Genomic DNA, 19,520 nt, shown 5'->3' with positions numbered 1-19,520 from the left:
GCAGCACCACAGCGTTGAAGCCCGGCCAGAGCACGCCACGGCCCTGCAGCCGCTCCCACCAGCAGCCCCCGGCCCCACGCTGTCCACCCGCCTGCCAGCATGGGGTGGGCGATGCCAGCGTGGGGGACAGCGCTGGCACAGGCAGGCGATGCCGTAAGCTTGTCCCTCGCACCGGGCCAGGCACGGATACCCTCGGTGCCGGCGACCCCGGAGCTGGCAGGGCACTGTGCTGCGGTGGGCACAGAGGGTTCCCAGCACCGGTGCCAGCCCGGGACCACGTCCTCCCCCCAACCGGGACCCAGCCACGGGGAGAAGCAGAAATGCCGTCGCTGCCCGGCTGCCAGCGGGGCTGGGGCCAAGCCGGGGTGGCCGGTAGTGCTCATGGCAGAGCCACAGCACCCTCAGGTGCCACCGGCACCAGCACCAGCCTGGAGTCCCGTGACCCCCAGCCCCAGCCAGCACCGGGCGTCCCTGCACCCCATGAATCCTGGACATGTGCCCCTGTCCTCTCCCATCCTTTCCACCCACATCCATCCCCCATGCCCACCCGCCCTGCGCCCACCGTGGTCCCAGGGAACACCTCCCCTCCCGGCACTGGGGGCTCTGGGGGGGGACGGACCCCACGGGCCCTGGCCTGGGCAGAGGCGGGGGGAACGGCTGAGCCCCCAGCTCCGCTCTTGGCCTCCCAGGATCGGGGCGGGCAGACGGCAAGGGCTCCCAGCACCGTGTCCTGCATCCCATGCTCTCACCTGCACCGGGGCTGCTGGGAGCGGGGCTGGTCCCTGGGATGGGGGGGACAGGCCCGAACGGGACCCCATCCCCAGGACAGGGGGGGACAAACCTGGGGGAGACCCTGACCCCCAGACAGGCGGGATGAGCCCAAAGGGGACAGTGTCCCCAGGATGGGGGGGACCCGATCCCAGGATGGGGGACCATGCCCTGGGGACCACCGTGGCTGCAGGCAGGTCCCCAGCTCGCAGCCCTGCCCCATGGGGCAGCTCCGGGACCCCCAAAGCATAGCCCCCCCGCCCCCCCCACCCACAGCCCCCCAAAACCTCATGGACACAGGGAAAGGCTCCAACTTTATTCCCAGTTTTGCTCTTATTGCACTGGTGACCCCCAAATCCTCCCACACCCCCCTTCCCAGGGGCTGGAAAGGTGGGCCGAGGGGGGGCCCTATCTGGGTGAGGACCCCCACAAACTTCAATCCCCTGGAGCAGGGCAGGGACACCCCCAGCCCCAAGCCCCCGTTGGCAGGGCCAGTACACTGGGACGGTGGGTGCCGGGGGGCTCAGGGGGGGGCCCCGTGGCGGCGGCAAGTGATGAGGTACTGGGGGTAGGCCTGGGTGTCGTTGAAGATGACGAAGATGGCGGGCTGCAGGGGGTTGTCCACCACGCTGTCGTAGCGCAGGGGGGCCCCGGCCCCCTCCCGCAGCGGGGGGGCCCGCAGCCCCTGCCCTCCCACCGCATAGTCCCCAGTCAGCACCTTGGCCACGAAGACGTATTTGCTGCCGTCGGCACTGCGCGGCGAGTACTGCTCCTGCACCGAGACCGCCGCGTCCACCGCGAAGTACACGCCGAGCCCGTAGAGAGCGGCTGTGGGGCCGGTGGAGGGGGGGGGGGACATCAGCCCACGGCACTGGGGCAGCAGGGGGGGCACGTGCCAGCGGCACCGTGCCCAGATCGGCACCCCACTCCCACACCAGCACTCACCGTTCTTGCCGCAGAAGCTGCGGTTGAAGCCGTGCAAGCAGATCTCGCGGCTGGAGGTCTCGGTGGTGCCGTGGAAGAGGATCCGCTCCACTGTGCCGCCGGCGCAGGCCTTCTCCATGCTGGCCTTCTTCAGCTGGTACTGCTTGTACAGCAGCGGGTGGATCAGCTTCTCCACCTGCTGGGCAGCACCGCAGCGTCCGGGGCTCTGCCGCGGGGACACCCCCGGCCGGGGTCCTGTGTCCCCCCCCCCGGTGCCGCCGGCACCCACCTTGACGATGCTGATCTTGCTGTGCAGCTCCTCCAGCGTCTCGTAGAAATGGCACACGGTGTCGCGGAACTCCTCCGAGTCCTCGGCCAGCGGCATCAGCCTCACCTCCTCCTCCAGACCCAGCGCCTCCGGCCCTGCTGGATGCAGCCCCAGTGAACGCCGGCACGGCACAGCACCTCCCCGGGCAGGGGACCCCGCGGCGGGGCAAGACTGGCCCCGCGGCACCATCCCGCTCGCACCATCCCGCTCGCACGGCGCAGCGGCGGTGGTACCCGCACCGGCAATGCTGGGGGCAGCGGCACGCACTTAGCAGGCGGCGGGCGCTCTCCGTCGGGGGCTGGCTGCGGGAGATGGCCACGGCGGTGGCGTTGCCGATGTCGTACTCCTCCATCCGCTCAAAGTCGACGGTGAAGGGCCGTCCGTCCAGCAGCAGGTCCAGCCGGCGCGCCCGGCGCAGCCAGGCCCGCTCCAGCAGCGCGGCAGCCTCAGGGGCGTAGGGGACGGCGGTGCCGGAGGGGTCCCAGCGCACCCAGCACGCGGTGGCGGCGGCGGGGGGACCGCGCTCCGGCTGCGGCAGCCGCTGCAGCAGGAGGGTGAGGTCGCGGGCGGCGGCGGCGGTGTACTCGGCGAAGCCGCTCAGCGTGGCGGTGCCGTCGCGCAGGCAGAGGCGCACGGCGTGCTTGCGCTGCAGGAAGGTCAGGCAGCGGCGGCAGGCGGCCGGCAGCGCCCGCAGGCACTCGCTCTCCACCTCCTCTGCCCGCAGCCGCCCCTCCAGCGCCTGCTCCAGCTCCCGCGGCACCGCGGCCACGTCCTGCTCGAAGGAGGAGAACAGCGTCACCTGCACCGCGTCCGCCGCCGGCAGAGCCTCCTCCAGGGAGGCCTCCAGCGCGGCCAGGAGGCCGGCATCTTCCTCTTCCTCCCGTGCGCCGGGCGCTGCCCGCTGCTCGTGGCGGTAGGAGCGGAGGGAGAGCGCGGTGGCACGCGCCAGCTCCTCCTCCTCGCGCCGCGTGCTGTCCATGGAGCGCTGGATGGCCAGCACCATCTGCGCCTCCTCCTCCTCCAGCCCGCCTGACGGCGTCTCCCTGGTGCCCTCCCCGTCGGCCGCCTCGGGGGGCTCGGCGTCGGGGTCCTGCTCCCCACCAAGGATGTCGCCGGGCTGCAGTGCAGGCTCCTCATCACCGGCGGCCTCGCCAGGGTGCAGCGCCGCCAGCAGCTCCTTGATCTCCTCTGCAGGGAGGAGCGAGGTGTCAACCACGAGTCCCGACCACGGCGTGGGGAAGGAACTGGCATCCGCGGCCCCCTCCCACCGCGGCGCCAGGAGACCGGGTGCTGGAGCGGCCCCCTCGCCCCATGCCACCCCTCACCTATGTTGGAGTGAAGGCCGTCTGCATCGGCATCATCGGCACCGTCGGCATCATCAGGCAGGTCCCAGCGCCGGGAGCGCAGTGCCACGGGCAGGGGGTCCCGGCAGCAGCTCGGGGGGAGCAGCTCCTCCAGCTCTGGCTGTGGGGACAGAGGGGCAGGACGCCGTCACCAGTACCGCACCTGCGTGGCACGGACCGGCACGACGGCACCCACCTCCTGCCGGCTCCGGCGCTAGCCCCACCGCCCTCCCCAGTCAGGGTGGGCGCTGGTCGTACCTGGGGGTCCGGGGGGCTCCAGTGGACGCCGTCCAGGTCGATGACGCACTGAAAGCGGCTCTCCAGCTGCTGGAGGATGCTCTGCCCGCCCTTGTCCCGCAGGAAGCGGGCGATGCCGGGGAACCGCAGCGTCACCAGCTGCGAGCCCACGGTGCCCAGCAGGCTCTGCAGGAAATCGGCCGCTGCCCGGCACCGGCCCGTTTCCCCGCTCACCTGCCGGCGAGGGTTGGGCGGTCAGGGCCTGCCCGCCACGTTGGCACCGCGGCACCAGCAGCCCTCGCCGCTGGGCGCCGCAGGGAGCCGCAGACCCGCTGCCGGCCCGTTGTGGCGAGGAAGGGGAGGTGGGAGCCGCAGGCACAGACCCCTGCCCGCACCTCTGCCCGCAGCTCACCCGAAAGCCGGCGACGTCCTCCCCCTCCAGCGGCAGCAGGGAGACCTCGGGGATGCTGGCCAGCAGGTCCTGGTAGTGCCGCTGCAGGTAACGCAGCGCTCCCGGCTCTGCCGGCACCAGCGCCTCATCCTGCGCCGACCCCGCCAACACCTGCTCCTGGCGCTGCCCCCGGCCGGCCGCGTCCTCGTCACCCTCCGTGTCCTCATCCCCGCCGGGGAAGGCAGCCGACAGCTCTCCCGGCACCCGGCTCAACACCTGCGGCTCTGCCGCCTCCGGGCATGTGTTTCGGCTGGCAGGAGCCGGGGGGGCCGTGTCTGGTGGGGGGGCTGTGTCTGGTGGGGGGGCCAGGGCTGTGTCCCATAGGGGGTCTGTGTCTGGCAGGGGGGCTGTGTCCTGTGAGGGGGCCATGTCTGGTGGGGGGGCCGTGTCCGTGTCCCGCAGGGGGTCCGCGTCTGGTGGGGCGTCCGCGTCTCCCTCCAGCGATTCCAGGAAGGGGTAATGGGGGGTGAGGACCAGCACCGTGTCCTGCAGCCGATGGGGTCTCTGCAGCACCCGCTCCGCCGCTGCGGGGGGAGAGGATGGGCAGTCGGCGGCCAAGCGCAGCCGCCCCCCCGGCACCCAGCCCTGCCCTCGCCACAGTCACGGCGCAGGCAGGACGGAGCCGGGCGGCCAAAGCTCGGCACCGGCAGCCGGCCGGGTCAGCGCCGGCGGGGAGGTCCCATTCGCCCCTGCTCACCTGCCGGCTCCTGGAAGGTGACGACGGCCGCCCGGCCGCCCAGCAGCAGCCGCACCGCCTGCACGCTGCCGCCCCCGCTGCGCCGGTTCTCGAAGTAGAGCTCCAGCAAGTCGTGGCTCAGCCCCGGCGCCTCTGCCCGCACCAGCACGCTGGTGGGCCGCGGCAGCCGCAGCAGGGCCAGCGCGGCCCCCTCCAGCCCCTGCGCCCGCTGCTCCGCCGCCGCAAACTCTGCCAGGACAGGGGTGGCGGTGATGCCGGGGGGGGCCCTGGAGACACGGCGGCAGCTCCCCCACAGCCCTGGCAGCGGCCAGGGGCTGGAAGCCCCTTCAGCCGCCCGGCCGTGCCGATGACACCGTTTGTCACCGCGGGCTCTGGCAGGAGACAATCGCCAGGAGCACCTCCACCACGATTCACTCACCAGCAGGACCCCCACCACTGACCAGCCCTGGCTCACCGGCACTACCAGTCACCCGCTGTGGGGATAAGGCGCCGCGGCACTTGGCAGCACCGGCCCTCTGCTGAGCCGGTCACCCCAAAACACCGCTGCCGTGGTCCTGGCCACCGAGCGGCGCAGCAGACCCCGCACCCCAAAATGCCACCCCGGCACTCCCGGCGCCACCGCTGCACCGTAGCGAGGGGAGCGCGGTGCCCCCCACCCCAGGGGATCGCTCCCCCCCCTGCACCCACCTCGGGGGGTGATGGGGTCCCGCAGGTGCAGCAGCGCCCAGCCGGGCGCGGGGCCCCGGCGCAGGCTGAAGGTGCTGGGGGGGCGTCCCAGTAGGGTCTCCAGGCGCAGCTCCAGCAGCTCGGGGGGGGTCTGGGGGTTGAGGTCCCGCAGCAGCAGGCGGGTGGGGTCCCAGGGGGTGGCAGGGCGCACCACCAGCTCAGCCCCCCCCAGCCGGTGGCTGCTGCGGGCCAGGACGTTCTGGGCATCTGCGCGGGGGGATGGATGGGTGTCACCAGGGTGGGGAGGGGGAGCGTAGCGCCCCAGCCCACCCGGCACCCTGCCCCCCATTGGGACCCCCTGGGGGGCACAGCACCGCTCACCAGTGCTCCCAGTGGGGCTGGGGGTGCCACCCTCCCATACTGCAACCCAGTGCTCCCAGTGGGGATGCCCCCCACCCCCATCCCAGTGCTCCCAGCTGGGACTGGAAGCCCCCTGCACCTCAATCCCAGTGCTCCCAGCTGGGACAGGGACCCCCTGTTCCCCATCCCAGTGCTCCCAGCTGGGACTGGGACCCCCCAACAACCCATGCCAGTGCTCCCAGCTGGGACAGGGACGCCCTATTTCCCATGCCAGTGCTCCCAGCTGGGACAGGGACCCCCTGTTTCCCATGCCAGTGCTCCCAGCTGGGACAGGGTCCCCCCAACAACCCATCCCAGTGCTCCCAGCTTGGACTGGGACCCCCCAACAACCCATCCCAGTGCTCCCAGCTGGGACAGGGACGCCCTATTTCCCATCCCAGTGCTCCAAGCTGGGACAGGGACCCCCTATTTCCCATCCCAGTGCTCCCAGCTGGGACTGGGACCCCCCACACCCCATCCCACTGCTCTCGGTGGGGCTGGGGGTGACCTCCCGCACTCCATCCCAGTGCTCCTGGCTGGGACCGCAATGCCCCCCACCCCCCCATCCCAGTGCTCCCAGCAGCAGCCGCGCCCTCGCCCCGCGCTCACCCTGGGGCTTCTCGAAGGTGAGGAAGAGGAGGGGGCCGAGGCGCTGGCAGCTCTGGACGGGCCCCCCCCCCGAGCGCCGCCGGCTCTCGAAGTAGAGGACCACCAACTCCTCCTCCGTGCCGGGGGGGACACCCCCCACCTCCAGCACCCCCTCCGCCATCCTGCCCGGGCACACACACATTGGGGGAATGTCAGACACCCCCCTCGCCCCCCCCACGCGTGACCCCAACCCCTCCCCAAGTCCCACATGCCCCCCCCCAGACCACAGCACCCCCCCCCGTGCCCCCACAACTGCCCCGGGGCAGGACCACCCCCCCACTCCCCTACCCACGCACCGGGCTCTGCTCGGCTCCGCCCCGGCGGAGAAACGAAACCGAAACCGGCCCGGGGGGGGCGGGACCGGGAAGAGGAACGGGAAGGGGAGGGGCCTCCTGGGGGGGTGTACACGGGACCGGCCCCACGCGTGACACCGGCAGAAACCAGGAGAAAGCCCCGTTCCCCAACACGGGGGGGGGGCGGGGGGGGGGGGCGGGCAGGGCCAGGCAGGGGCTCTGCCGCCACACGGGGGCGCTCTGCGGCGCGGCCCCGCCCCCTCCCCGCAGGCCCCGCCCCTCCCTTCAGGCCCCGCCCCGGCGCGTCGGAGAAGTCAGGGCGAAGCGGAGCTAGCGCTGCGGCGCGGCCCCGCCCCCTCCCCACAGGCCACGCCCCTCCCTTCAGGCCCCGCCCCGGCGCGTCGGAGAAGTCAGGGCGAAGTGGAGCCAGCGCTGCCGCGCGGCCCCGCCCCCTCCCCGCAGGCCCCGCCCAATAAAGGCGGAGCGGAGCCGGCCCTCCCTCGGTCCCGCCCCCTTGCTTGAGGCCCCGCCCCTTCCCCGAGGCCCCGCCCAGACCGGAGCGGAGCGGAGCCAGCGCTGTCACACGGCCCGGCCCGGTGAGCGGGGGTACCGGGAGAGGGGGGGGGGGGGTCCGGTACACCGGGGAGGGGGGTTTGCGGTGTGAGGGGGGGGCACGGAGGCCCCGGCGCCGCCCGCGAGCGCGGTTCCCGCCCCCGCCCCGCACCGCGCTGCCGCATTCCGCAGCAGATGGGCCCGGTGCGCGGCGGGGGGGGGGGGGGGGGGGCGGACGATACACAACCGGGCGGCCGGAGCGGAGCCCCGAGCGGGTCGAGCCGGGCCGCAGTGCGGGACCCCGCTGCCGGGGGCACGGGGGGGGGCCCCCCAAGCCCCCCCCCCCGCCCCGCGGGGCAGCGCTCGGGGGATTAGGATTGCTGCTGCCGTAAATAGGCCGCGCTGGGGCATTACCGGGCGTCAGGGCAAAGCCGCTTACGGGGGCTCCCGGGAAAAACCGGGGGGGGGGGGGCGCGGGCGGCAGGCACCCCCCTGCACCCCGTGCTGCGTCCAGCTGCGCACCCTGTGGTGTGCCTCCGCCTCGTGCAGCGGGCGCCCCGTGCTGCAGGACCCCCTGCAACCCCCTGAACCCCCAGCTGCAGGCACCCCCTGCACCCTGTTGCTGCAGGACCCCCTGCACACCCTGCTGCAGACACCCCCTGAACCCCCTGCACCAGGCACCCCCTGAACCCCCCACCCCCCCTGCTGCAGGCACTCCCTGCACTCCCTGAACCCCCTGTACCCCCTGACCCCCCCGCACCCCCCGCTGCAGGCACCCCCTGTACCCGATGCCCCCCCATGCAGGGTGCACCCCATGCCACATGTGCCCTGTCCCCCCTGCCCCATGCCACTTGCTCCCCCCCGCGCTGTGCCCCCCCCCCCCCCATGCTGTATGCACCCCATACACGGGCTGCACCCTGCGCCACGTGCCCCCCACGCACCGCATGCCCCCCGTGCTGCGCGCACCCTGTGCCCCCCATCTGGGGTGCACCCCATGCCGTATGCTCCCTGTGCCCCCCACCCCGTGCCGGTGCCATCCACAGCCCGGGGTGCTCCGTCCACCCTCCGTGCCCCCACGGCGCTGCCCACGAGGGGGTCCCTGCCCTCCCCCAGGGCTGCCCGTGCTGGGGGGTCTGGGCTGGCGGCCCCTTGCCGGGCCGGGGGGCAAGTGCCCGCAGCCGCGGTGCCGCAGGGCCGAGCCCCCACCCTGTCCCTCCCCGAGGCCGGTGGCACCGGGCCGGGACGTCACGAGGGCAACCGGCTTCGGTTGCGCCACCGGCCAGGCGGGCTGTCACTCGGCCAGGCCCTGGCGCTGGCGCCGGTTGCAGGCGGCACCAGGCCCAGGGACGCCGGTGCTTCGCTGCGGCACCGGCTCCGGCACGTCCCGCCTGCCGCGGCGTGGGATTGCGCAGGGCTGGCCGGGGGCTCTGCCTGCCAGCTGCCAGCCCTGCGGGCAGCTGCCTGTCCCCGCTGCGTGCCAGGCCGCATTTATCATCACGACGGCGGCACCGGCGGCAGGCGATCACCACGCAGGGCCGCAGCCGGAGCCGCCATTCCCACAGCCGCCTGGTTTTGTAATCCCGGGCTCCACGCAGAATCGGTGTCCGCCGGTGGCTGGGCCCGGCGATCCGGAGCGGGGGCGTCCCCGGTGCCTGCGGCAAGCCCCCGCCGCCGCGGCCCCGCTCGCCAGCCAGCCGCCGGAGGTAGGGCCGTGGGTTGCGGTGTGGCACCGCTGCCGGTCCCGCTCCTTCGCCGGCGGTCACCGCTGGTGAGGGGAGACCACGGTGCCGGGTCTGGTTGGACCCCGGTGCTCCGGCAGCGGGGATGGCAGCTGGTCCCGGGGCGGGCAGCGTCAGGCAGCGGGGCTGGCGACGCGGGTCAGCCGGGCAGCGCCGGGGCTCCCGTCGCCGCTGCCGGCGGCCGCCGCGAGCCACCGGCCGCCCGCACCGGCCACCGCCATGGCCGAGGCCTCCCCGCAGGGCCCGGGCCGGGGCGGCCGTGGGGCTGTCACTGTGGCAACAGCCCTGCCGCCGGGCGGCCATCTTGTGCGGGCCTGGGGAGCGAGCAGGGTGGGACCGGGACCCCCCCCCGCCGTGGGGCTGCGGCGGGTCGGGGACCCCCCCCAGGCCTGCCTGAGTGTGGGGCAGAGGGGCTGTGGCGGGGGGCTGATGGCTGTGGCGGAGCGATGGCCGTGGGGGGTGATGGCAGCGGGTGAGGGTGATGGCGGGGGGGGGGGCGGTGATGGCCACGGTGGGTGACAGCAGCAGGGGGTGATGGCGGGGGGGGGGGTGTGATGGCCATGGTGGGTGATGGCAGCGGGTGAGGGTGACGGCAGTTGGGGGGGGGGGGGTGATGGCCACGGTGGGTGACAGCGGCAGGGGGTGGTGGCCATGGGGGGTGATGGCCGCCGGGTCTGACCACCCCTCTCCCTCCTCCCCGCAGCGGAGAGGCGCGGCAGCCAGCCGGGGGGGGGAAGATGTCCCACGAGAAGAGCTTCCTGGTGACGGGCGAGGGCTTCCCGGGGCAGCAGCCGACGGCCCCCCCAGCCTACGCCCAGCCCCCCTACCCCGCCGCACCGTACCCCCAGCCCCAGTTCGCCCCGGCACCCTACAACCAGCCGGGCTTCCCGCAGGGGCCGGGGCCGTACCCCCCCCCGGGGCCGTACCCCCCTGCGGGGCCGTATCCCCCCGGACCGTACCCCCCCCCGGGGCCGTACCCCCAGGGTCCCTACGCCCAGCCGCCCTATGCCCAGCCGCAGCCCATGGTCCCTGGGGACCAAGACTGTAAGTAACGGGGCTCGAGGGGGGATGGGGGGGGGGGCTCCGTTTTGGGGCGCGGGCGAGGAGGGGGTTTCCCCCGCAGCGGGTGCTGATGACAGCCCTGGGAGGTGCGGGGGGGTGTCCAGTGGAGGGAGGGCCCCATTTCGGTAGCACTGGCCCCATTTTGGCCGGGCAGAAGCAGGTCTGGCCGTGTGGCTGGCGCGGGTGGGCGAGGGGGGGTCTGGCTGGTAGCGCAGCTCAGGGTGCCCGAGCGGGGCTGTGGGGACCCCCAGGGGAAGGGGTCCTGCCCCACGAGCCCCCACAGACAAGCCTGGCCCTGGGGTGCCCCTGCCAGCCAGAGGAGGGTGCCGGCCGTGGCCCCGGGAGCGGGGGACGCTACCTGGAGCTGTCAGCTCGGTGGGGATGCCGGCGTGAAGCTCGGCTTGGGGGGCACAGAGCTCTGCTCCCCCCGGCCCCTGACGCCCCCCAGACCCCCTCAGCCCCATCTTTCCTCTTCCCTTGCCGCTGCCAGCTGGAGCCAGGCCCCACCGCTGGCCGTGGAGACCGGGCATCATGGTCATCCGAGTCGGTGAGCGGCCGCCCCGGCGGGCAGGGGCAGGCAGGCCCTAGGACAGGGACTCGGCACGGCGCGGCGGTGCAGGCAGCCCCCCCCGCTCCTGGCTCCCTTCACCCGTGCCCCCCTCCTCTCCCTGCAGCCCCCCTGCACAGCACCTACCACGAGGACGGGCCACCCTCCTACTATGACAACCAGGACTTCCCCACCGCGCACTGGGACGACAAGAGCATCCGGCAGGCCTTCATCCGCAAGGTGGGACTTGGCTGGGGGCACTTTGGGGGGGGTGGGGGGGGCAGGGGTTTTGGGCACCCCACTGTGACCTGTCCCCGTCCCCCAGGTCTTCCTGGTGCTGACCCTGCAGCTGACCGTCACCTTCGCCTTCGTGGCCATCTTCACCTTTGTGAAAGGCGTGAAGGGCTTCGTGCAGCGCAACGTCTGGACGTACTACGTCTCCTATGCCGTCTTCTTCATCTCCCTCATCGTCCTCAGCTGCTGCGGGGATTTCCGTCGCAAGCACCCCTGGAACCTGGTAGCTCTGGTAAGTGCCGTGCCAGGGCAGCGGTGGGCTTGGCCGTGGCTTTGGCAGCCCTGTGCCCCATGGCCCTGGGGATGCCCGAGGTCCCGCAGGCTGCCCAGGGGATGGCTGTGGGGACAGGGAGGGACGGGGGGCATGGCTGGGCGGGTTTGGGGGGTGCAGAGGGGGCGACTGCCTGGCCTGGCGAGAGCGGAGCCTGCTCGGGACTTGGCAGAGCCAAGAGCTTTATGCGAAGGGCATTGGGTGCCGCGGAGGTGTGGTGTCACCAGGCCCGGCTGGACCCGGCGGTGGGTGGCAAAGGAGAGGGGTGGGGCAGCCGAGTCGGTGTGACGTGGTGCCCGTCTGTTCCCCAGTCCATCCTGACCGTCAGCCTGTCCTACATGGTGGGGATGATCGCCAGCTTCTACAACACCGATGCCGTCATCATGGCCGTGGGCATCACCGTCGTCGTCTGCTTCAGCGTCGTCATCTTCTCCCTGCAGGTCAGCTCCCGGGGTGGGTGGGCGGGCGGCTGGGTGACCCCCCCCAGGCTCTCTGCTGGGTCTGGGGGCTTCTGAACCAGGCATAGAACCGGCTCCCTGCTCACTCTCCCCTGTCCCACAGACCAAGTACGACTTCACCTCCTGCCGGGGTGTGCTCATCATCTGCCTCGTCGTCCTCATCGTCTTCTCTATCCTCTGCATCTTCATCCGGAACCGCATCATGGACATCATCTACGCTTCCCTGGGGGCCCTGCTCTTCACCTGTGTAAGTGCCGGGGGGGGCCCCATCCTCCTCTGCCTCCTGCTGCTCCCCCTTCCCCAGGCGGGGGGGGGCTGAGCCGTCTGCCAGATCCCTGGGGGTTCAGGCTGTGGGTGGGGGGCACAGGACCCAGGCCCAGCTGGGGGGACAGGGGGGCAAGGGACCCGCTTGTGGGGCAGCTGCTTGGTTGTGGGGGGTGTGGGGTGCTGCTGGCCTCCCCCCCAACCCCTGCCAGGCTCCGTGTCCCCCCACCATGACATCCCCTCTCCCGCAGTTCCTGGCGGTGGACACGCAGATGATCCTGGGGAACAAGCAGCTGGCGCTCAGCCCTGAGGAGTACGTCTTTGCCGCCCTCAACCTCTACACAGACATCATCAACATCTTCCTCTACATCCTGGCCATCATCGGCAGGGCCAAGGAGTAGCGGCCCCACCGCCGCCGCCGTGGCCCCCCTGCCACCCCCCGGCGCGTGTCCCGGTTTGTGGTCCCCCCCCTCCGCCCCCGTAGCCGGTTTTGTTTGGTGTTCTCATCGCACCCCCTTGTCAGTTCTCCCGTTAAGAGTTTCTTTGACCCCAGCCACCTCCCCGTCTCCTGACGGGAGTGGCTGTGGGGGCTCGTGGGGCTGGGGAGGGGGCACGGGGTGACAGTTCTGTCCCCTTGCTGGGAGGCAAGGGGCTTGCCCCTGCCTGCCTGCCTGCCTGCTGGGGTGTCGCAGCCGCCTGCTGCCCCTCCTGTCCCCCCTAGAAGCCCCCTGCCCAGGCCCTCCGCTTCCCCCCTCCCCGCTGTGAATACGGCTTTTCCCCCCACCTTGTGTTGAACGCGGACTGGAAGCACTTTCTCCCCCCATCCGTGGTGGAGCTCACCCCCTCCGTCCCGCTCCCCCTGCGCACGCGCTGCCCTCGCCGCCCCCCTCGGCCACGCAGGCAAGGTCAGCGCCAGCGGCCCCCCCTCCGGCTCCCCAGCCCCTCCTCGGGCTGCAGGCAGGGCTGCGGGCAGGGTCCCGCCACCCAAGCGGGTGGGGGGGGTCCCCGAGCTGGGCACTGGTCACTGCAGAGCATCCCTGTGGGGACCTGGCCCCCTCCCAGGGCCTGAGCCGCTGTCCCTGCCCGTCCCTGCCCAGGCAGCGGGGGGGGGTCCCCAGCCCTCTCCCCGTGTGGCCAAGGCTCTGTTCTTGCACCGTTCTGTGGCTCCAGCTCCCGCTGTTAATAAACCTCGGTCTAGTTCATCTCTGCCAGCTCTGGCTCTCCTTTCCCCACCGACGCTGGCAGGGGCTGGCATGGCCGAGCCCGGGGCTGCTGGCCCCCTGCTGCAAGCAGGACCCCCCACTCCCCCGTCCTGCTCTCTGGGGGCTGCAGGGACCCTCTGGGGACGGGGTTGTCCCCGGGCCTCTCCCTGCCCTCCCGCCCGCTGCACCCCAGGCCCCCCAATAAAGACTAAATGTACTGAGCGCCCTGTCCTTGGAGGGGCAGGCAGGACTGCCTGCACCCTGCCTGGGGCTGCCCCCGACGCTCCCCCCTCTCTCCCACTCCCTGCCTGCAGTCCCTGGCTGCTCCTGGAGGCGGGCAGGCAATCCCTGCCCACACAGGCAGCGGCAGCCAGGGTGGAGAAGCACCTGCTGAAGGTGCTGCAGGCTTTAAGGGCTGGGGACCCCCGTCACCCATCTCCCCGTGCATCCCCGGGGCGTTCCAGCCACGGCACTCGGGGGTCAGTCACCGGCAGGGATTTATTCAGCACCAGGGACCTTTGCTGTGTCCGCCGCGCCGCCTGCCCTCCTCGCCATCGCGGCCCCCAGCTTTGCCGCCCCGGTAGGGCTGGGCCGCTGCCTGCGCCCCGGCTGTGCCACACTCTGCAGCCTCTGCCACCAGCCAGCTCTGGGCCCGAGGGTCACCCCCCGAGCAGCCGGGGGGGCTGTCGGCAGTCCTGGCTCCCCGGCAGCGCCAGGCCTGCCGCTCCCTCTCGGCTCGCGCCGCGTCCTGCTGGGCCCTGAGCTCGAAGGACCTAGCGATGAACCGCACCATGTTCGTGGTGCCTGGGCAGGCGCTGGGGTCCCGCTCCAGGGACCCCTCTCCGTCCGGGGTGGGGGGCCGCTGTCTGCCGTCCTCCTGCCGCTGCCTGCCGGGAGTACCGGGCTCCCTGCCCCGCTCCTGCCCCCGGCTCCAGCTCTCCGGCACCAGCATCTCCTCCTGCTCGCGGCGGCCGTGGTGGCTCTGGGTCGCGTCCCGCTGTCCCGCTCGCTCCCGGGAGCGCAGCTCCTTCCTGCTGCCGCCCCGGCTCCGTGGGCCCGGTGGGCAGCCTGGCACCGAGCCGCAGCCGTGTGCCGGCTCCCTATCGCGGTAGCGCAGCATCCCGGCGGGGCCCTGCAGCTGGAGGAGAAGAGGCAGGGAGCTGGTGGCGCGGCAAGGGGCTCCTGCACCGGAGGGCGAGGGTCGTGCCTGGCCACACATGGGTCCGCACCGGGCCGGCACGCCGATGCCTACCTGCTGGGCATGGGGCTGCTGGGTGGGCTCGGGCTCCCTGCCCACCCTGGGCACGGAGCCGGCGGCTCCCCAGCAGTGCTGCGGCTCTGGGCTCAGCATGGCACAGACGGTGCCGGTGCAGGAGGGCTGGCCGTCCGCGGGGACGCTCGCGGTGCCGCTGGCAGGCCGGCCGGCTGGCGCGTCCCGCGGGGAGCCCCAGCCCTTCTCTGGGCGCTGCTGGGGCTCTCTCCAAGCCGGTGCCCAGGTGCCGGGGTAGGACGGGGGGGGCTGGCCGGCGGGACCCCGGCCGCGTCCACGCTCGCCGCGGGGCTTGCGGGAGGTGTGAGAGACGGTGCCCGGGTCCGCGTCCCACGGGCAGGCGCTGTTCACCGTCTCCACCCGGGCGCAGCAGCCGTGGGCGGCGTGCCAGGCCGCGCCGCAGAAGAGGTGCCCGCGGGCCTCGAGGCACGGCTGCGCCGCGCTCCCCTGGCCCCAGCGCACCTGGCCCTGGCTCTCCTGGGGCCGCCCGTGGCACGGCATCGCCGCGGTGTCCTGGTCTGCGTTGGCGGCTGGCGCCCAGCCCTGCTTCTGGAAGCGCTCCTTGGCCCGCTGGAAGCGGCGGTCGTGCCGGCGCAGCCTCTCCAGGGAGGAGGAGGAGGCGGCAGCGGTGCGGCACTGCTTCTCGGAGCCCTCGGCCAGCCCCGGCTCGGTCCCTGGCAGCTGCTGGCTCAGGAGCTCCTCCAGCAGCTGGGAGGCCAGGCCGCTGGCGATGAAGGAGCGGCGGTCGATGGCCGCTTCGGCGCTGAGCCGGCAGGATGCCAGCACGGCGCTGAGGGTCTCCTCCACAGGCCCCTCAGCGCCGGCGCAGCGCGGTGCTGGCGGACTGGCGGTGCTGGCGGACGAGATGGCCACGGAGAAGACGGTGCTGGTCAGGCTGTCCACGGAACGTGCCGGCGCACCGGGCCCGCCGGGCCACCTGGGGTGGCAGGGGTACGGCAGGGCGCAGCCGTCCCGGGGGTCCCAGCAGCAGGGGGGGCTGGGCCAGGCCCCCCATAGCTGCCCCTCGTGCACCAGCGTGCCACTGGCCCGGCACCCGCCGCAGCACGGCCCCAGCTGCCCGGCGGGCTGGTGCTGGGGGGATCCTGCGACCACAGAAGAAGGGGGATGGAGTTGGACCCCCCACCACGCACCCCCCCCCCCCGTGGCACACGGGGATCGCCCTGTGCCTGGCGGCACTGTCGCAACAGCTCGGGAGCACGGCGAGACTGGCCGTCGTCTCCGAGCGTGGCTGGGACGTGGCACGCAGAGCGCCCGCACCATGGCCAAAATCCAGCAGGAGAGGGGGTGCAGCCCTCCTGCCCTGCCCACCCGCTGCCCTACCCTCACCCGTGGCTCCCCCCACGCCTCTCTGCCGTAGGGTGCCCGCCGTACCGTCCTCGCGGCGGTCGAATGGGTGCCCGCCTGGACAGAGCACCATGGTGCCGGGGGGGCCGAGTCCTGCAGCTGTATGATGGGGGGGGGGCTGGGGACCGTCCCTCTGTGACATCCCCTCGGAACCGGCTCTCCCCGGCACCCGCCGTTGATGCCCTGGCCGCTCCCGGTGTCCTGTGGTGAGCCAGGGGCCTTTCCATGCCCCTGGCCCTGGCGCTGCCACCCGGCACGGGGCACGGGGCGGCGTGAGCGGCACAGTCCGGTGCCGGGGGGCTGCCATGGAGCCGGTGCCCCGTGGCCGCCCCCAACGCGCGGGGCTCTCGGTCTTCGCCTGCTACGACCAGCTGCGGCGCGAGATCCAGGCGCTGCTGGCGGAGAACGAGGAGCTGACGCGGGCGGTGGGGCGGCTCAAGGAGCAGCGGCACCTGCGGCACCTCCTGCACGGCCAGCCCGGCACGGCACCCAGCTCGGCACCCCCCCTCGCCGCCGTGCCCCGCTCCGGCAGAGGAGGCTTCGCCTTCCCCAGCCCAGGTGGGGGTACGGGTGGTCCCGCGGTGGTCCCGGGCCAGTGGGTGCCACGGCTGCAAATACCCCCCCCACCTCCTCCCGCAGCCAATGCCCCGGACTGGGAGCTGGCACCCCTGGAGCAGAGCCTGATCTTCCAGATCCCCCCCTGGGAACCCCTCTGGGACCAGCAGCCCCAGGACGGCACGCTGCCCATGCCGAGCAGCACCGACGTTGGCACCGACATCAGCACTGGGATGCTTTCACCTGCCACCGGGAGCAGAAGTACTGGGGGGGGGGTCTGGGGGTAGTGTGACCCCAAAGCTCCTGGGAGGAGGGGTGGTGGGCTGAATCCCATCCCATCCCATCCATGCCTCCATCCCCATTCCAATCCCATCTCCATCCCCATCCCAATTCCAGCCCCATCCTCATCTCATCCCAGTCCCTCTGCTGTTGCCTCGTACCTCCCTGTGAGCATTTCTGGGGCTGAGGTCAGCACGGGTGGGGGGTGTGGGGTGGGGGGACACAGTGCAGGGCCCCCTGGGGCTGCGGGGACTGAGACCGCTGTCCTTGTCCTGGCAGCCCTCCCAGTGACCGTGCTGGGCAGCCCCAGCCCCAACAGCCACCGTCTCTCCTGCCCCCTCAACCGCTTCGGCTCTGCCGGCCACCCCCCTGGCCACCGGCCGCCCCCTGAACCGCCACGGGACCCCCCGGCACCGGAGCCGAGTGGCCCCAGCCTGCGGCTGTCGGACCTGCAGGGATCGGGGGCCAGGGCCCCCCCGTCCCCGCTCCCGCCGCCCCCGTCCCCGGAGGAGCAGCAGCCGCTGGACCTGCGGCTGCCGGACACCCGGCGCAAGGTGACCTGGTGGAAGGCGGCCCGCGATGCCGACCGGCTCGCCTCCAGCCGGGATCCGCCGCAGAGTTCCAGCCCGCGAGGTGAGGACCGGGGCACGGCACTGGCACTGGCTCCGTGGCTGGGGAGGATGGCGAGGTCCCTGGAGAGCGGTTCTGGCCACCCTGTGCCGGGGGGACATGCAGGATAGCCGGGGGGCAACAGCTCCCGGGGATGCCGTGGCACCGTTAGCCTCTGCACGGGCAAAGCCGGCATGCCGGCTTTTCTGCCCTGCAAAGTTGGCACATGGCAGCCCTGCGTGGGCAGAGCTGGCACGTGGGTTTTCCATCCTGCAAAGCTGGCACAGGGGTTTTTCTGCCCTGCAAAACCGGCACGCTGGCCTTTGCAACCCCCCTGCAGGGACCCCTGGCACTGGGAATCAGCAGCGAGGCCTGGCCTGGTCCCCCGGGGTGGTGGGGGGCACAGGGAGAGGTCAGGGGGGGCATGGGGAGAGGTCACCGGGACGGCAGCGCGGGGTCCGTCCCGGGGCAGGGGTAAGCACCCGTCGGCGGCTCCCGCAGATGGCCGGCAGCCGGCATGGGAGCAGCTGGTGGGCGAGATCGCCTTCCAACTGGACCGCCGCATCCTCGCCAGCGTCTTCCCCGACCATACCCGCCTCTACGGCTTCACCGTCGCCAACATCCCCGAGAAGATCATGGCGGTAGGCTGGTGCGGCCGAACCGGGGAGCCGGGCACAATGCCTGCGGCCGCAGCCCAGCGTGCCCTGGTCCCCTTCTGCTCAGGCACCCATGGGTGCCGGCGGGCTGACCCTGCCCCGTGTCTCCCTGCAGACCGCCCTCGGCACCTTGCCGGGGGGCTTTGACGAGCGGTGCTGCACCGCCGCAGCCCGGCGCTACGTCAGCCTGATGGGGCGTCTGCGGGCACTGGGCTACAGCCCTGCGGTGCACCCGGCCTTCGCCGAGTCCCTCGTCAACACCTACGGCATCCTGCCGGAGCCGGCCGGCCCCGACGCCTGCACCCGCCACAGCCCGGCCTTCCTGCGCCATGTGGTGACCGAGACGGTGCCGCCGCCGGCGCAGCCGGACGCGTTGGTGCTGCTCGAGTGCCTGCAGGAGCTGGCACAGGAGGACGGGCAGCCCCTCTTCCTCTGGTGAGCGGCTGGGCCGGCTCCTGCACCGGCACCGGCACCGGCTGTGCCGCCGTCAGTCGGAGCCCCGCACTGTGCAATAAACCTGCTCCAGTGCCCTCACCCTCATCTGGGAACTCCGGCGGGCACCACAAGTGCCACCGTCACTGCTGCTGCTCCTGCTCAGGGACACCCCCATGACGGGCAGCCGTGCTGGGGTGCAGGCAGCAATGCAGCAGGGCTGCAAGCAGCAAGTGCAGGCAGCCGTGCCGGGGCGGAGGAGGTCACACTGCGGTCAAGGCTGCGGTCCTTTTCCTTTTGGTCGTGGGCAGGGGAAGCCGGTCGGATGCGGAAGCAAGAGTCGGGAACCAGCACCTGGGACGTCTGTGGTGCCGCGGCGCGGGGATCCCCGAGGAGGGGGGGGCTGCCCCGTGGTGCGGCCGGGTCAGGGCCTCGGCGGGGGTCTCACCATGGCCGGCTGGGACCCTCGCGCCGGGGTGCGCCGGGGTGCCAGCGGAGTGCCCGGGCGAGGGTACTGGGGGCGTGGAGGGAAGAACCCCCCTTCCCGCCTGCGGCCGTGGGGCAGTTGGGTGCCGGCGACGGGAAGGGGAAGTGGCGGCAGGAAACGGAGCGGGGGGGGCCAACCGGCCGCAGAGGAAAACCACCTGCCGTGCCGTGCTGGGCCACGCTGTGACGGCAGAGCTGCTGCTCCTCGGGTGAGGGCAAGCGGCAGCACCCGGGTAGGTGGGGGGGGGGGGTGGCGTGGACCCCCGTGCCGGGTTCTGTGCAAGGCAAGGGGACGGGCGGGGGGGGTCAGTCCCACGGGTGCAGTCCAGCTGGGGCACAGCCTTAATGCCAGAGGTGCCGCGGCCGCTCCTGCCCCACCGTATATACGGCCCTGTGCAGCCGCCGCCGCCACCACGATGGAGCTGGGGCCGGGGTGTTTGCCTGCCTTGGGGTGGGAGATGCCGGGGATGGTGCTGGGGGAAAGAGTGGGGGGAATAGCCTGCCGCCCCCCCACCCTGCACCGGCACAGCCAGAAGGCGACGGCAGCGGCTGGGAGGGCGGCGTGGGTGAAGGCTCCCCAAGCAGAAGGGGAGGTGGTCCTACATTGGGGGGGGGGCTGTGGGGTCTGGGGGCCCTGGGCACCGCTGGGGTCTGCCCCCCGCCCCGTCATGCCGTGATCTGGCAGCGCCGTGGCGGGTTCAGGCAGGGTACGTCGGCGCCGGCGG

At 72.9% G+C, this 19,520-nt stretch overlaps 3 protein-coding genes across 9 annotated transcripts; 2 read left to right on the top strand and 1 right to left on the bottom strand.

Annotated features, from left to right (window-relative positions):
* Positions 1 to 1,064: 1,064 nt before the first annotated feature.
* Positions 1,065 to 7,069, bottom strand: PARP10 (poly(ADP-ribose) polymerase family member 10). Of its 4 annotated transcripts, none has more exons than XM_052787965.1 (11): positions 6,750 to 7,069; positions 6,423 to 6,583; positions 5,436 to 5,681; positions 4,749 to 4,976; positions 4,013 to 4,575; positions 3,622 to 3,834; positions 3,346 to 3,484; positions 2,288 to 3,208; positions 1,982 to 2,118; positions 1,714 to 1,888; positions 1,065 to 1,596 (listed from the first exon to the last, which is right to left on the bottom strand). In XM_052787965.1, exons 2-11 carry the CDS (start codon positions 6,580 to 6,582, stop codon positions 1,292 to 1,294), a joined length of 3,087 nt encoding a protein of 1,028 aa, XP_052643925.1. In that variant the 5' UTR covers position 6,583; positions 6,750 to 7,069; the 3' UTR covers positions 1,065 to 1,291. The 4 variants fall into 4 exon arrangements, with proteins under 4 accessions (XP_052643925.1, XP_052643928.1, XP_052643927.1 ...); XM_052787968.1 differs by having other exon boundaries at positions 6,758 to 7,059; XM_052787967.1 differs by having other exon boundaries at positions 1,714 to 1,852; positions 6,758 to 6,843.
* A 176-nt stretch (positions 7,070 to 7,245) lies between these two features.
* On the top strand, positions 7,246 to 13,147 carry GRINA (glutamate ionotropic receptor NMDA type subunit associated protein 1). 4 transcript variants are annotated; one of them, XM_052787970.1, is made up of 8 exons: positions 7,246 to 7,350; positions 9,749 to 10,089; positions 10,598 to 10,654; positions 10,782 to 10,894; positions 10,980 to 11,180; positions 11,531 to 11,659; positions 11,781 to 11,924; positions 12,193 to 13,147. In XM_052787970.1, the coding sequence occupies exons 2-8, from the start codon at positions 9,783 to 9,785 to the stop codon at positions 12,340 to 12,342; spliced, it is 1,101 nt and encodes a 366-aa protein (XP_052643930.1). In that variant the 5' UTR covers positions 7,246 to 7,350; positions 9,749 to 9,782; the 3' UTR covers positions 12,343 to 13,147. The 4 variants fall into 4 exon arrangements, with proteins under 4 accessions (XP_052643930.1, XP_052643933.1, XP_052643931.1 ...); XM_052787971.1 differs by having other exon boundaries at positions 7,340 to 7,360; XM_052787972.1 differs by lacking the exon at positions 7,246 to 7,350 and adding an exon at positions 8,890 to 9,009.
* Positions 13,148 to 16,083: 2,936 nt separating this feature from the next.
* Positions 16,084 to 18,316, top strand: SPATC1 (spermatogenesis and centriole associated 1). The gene is made up of 4 exons (XM_052786824.1): positions 16,084 to 16,594; positions 16,892 to 17,245; positions 17,723 to 17,862; positions 17,993 to 18,316. The coding sequence occupies exons 1-4, from the start codon at positions 16,084 to 16,086 to the stop codon at positions 18,314 to 18,316; spliced, it is 1,329 nt and encodes a 442-aa protein (XP_052642784.1).
* The last annotated feature ends 1,204 nt before the right edge of the window (positions 18,317 to 19,520 follow it).

Source organism: Harpia harpyja, chromosome 5 (genome assembly GCF_026419915.1).
Source record: "Harpia harpyja isolate bHarHar1 chromosome 5, bHarHar1 primary haplotype, whole genome shotgun sequence".
Taxonomy (NCBI): Eukaryota; Metazoa; Chordata; class Aves; order Accipitriformes; family Accipitridae; genus Harpia; species Harpia harpyja.
Note: the sequence above shows the minus strand (reverse complement) of the source record. Positions and strands in the feature narration are given on the sequence as shown.

Bases quoted from the DNA above. Each gene is read 5' to 3' on its own strand.
- GRINA (XM_052787970.1), top strand. From the start codon at position 9,783: ATGTCCCACGAGAAGAGCTTCCTGGTGACGGGCGAGGGCTTCCCGGGG. The intron at 10,090-10,597 runs GTAAGTAACGGG...TGCCGCTGCCAG, and splicing joins GGTCCCTGGGGACCAAGACT to CTGGAGCCAGGCCCCACCGC. The intron at 11,181-11,530 runs GTAAGTGCCGTG...TCTGTTCCCCAG, and splicing joins CCTGGAACCTGGTAGCTCTG to TCCATCCTGACCGTCAGCCT.
- SPATC1 (XM_052786824.1), top strand. From the start codon at position 16,084: ATGGAGCCGGTGCCCCGTGGCCGCCCCCAACGCGCGGGGCTCTCGGTC. The intron at 16,595-16,891 runs GTACTGGGGGGG...TTGTCCTGGCAG, and splicing joins ACCTGCCACCGGGAGCAGAA to CCCTCCCAGTGACCGTGCTG. The intron at 17,246-17,722 runs GTGAGGACCGGG...CGGCTCCCGCAG, and splicing joins GCAGAGTTCCAGCCCGCGAG to ATGGCCGGCAGCCGGCATGG.
- PARP10 (XM_052787965.1), bottom strand. From the start codon at position 6,582: ATGGCGGAGGGGGTGCTGGAGGTGGGGGGTGTCCCCCCCGGCACGGAG. The intron at 3,835-4,012 runs GTGAGCTGCGGG...CCTCGCCGGCAG, and splicing joins AGGACGTCGCCGGCTTTCGG to GTGAGCGGGGAAACGGGCCG. The intron at 3,209-3,345 runs GTGAGGGGTGGC...TCCTCCCTGCAG, and splicing joins CGGCCTTCACTCCAACATAG to AGGAGATCAAGGAGCTGCTG.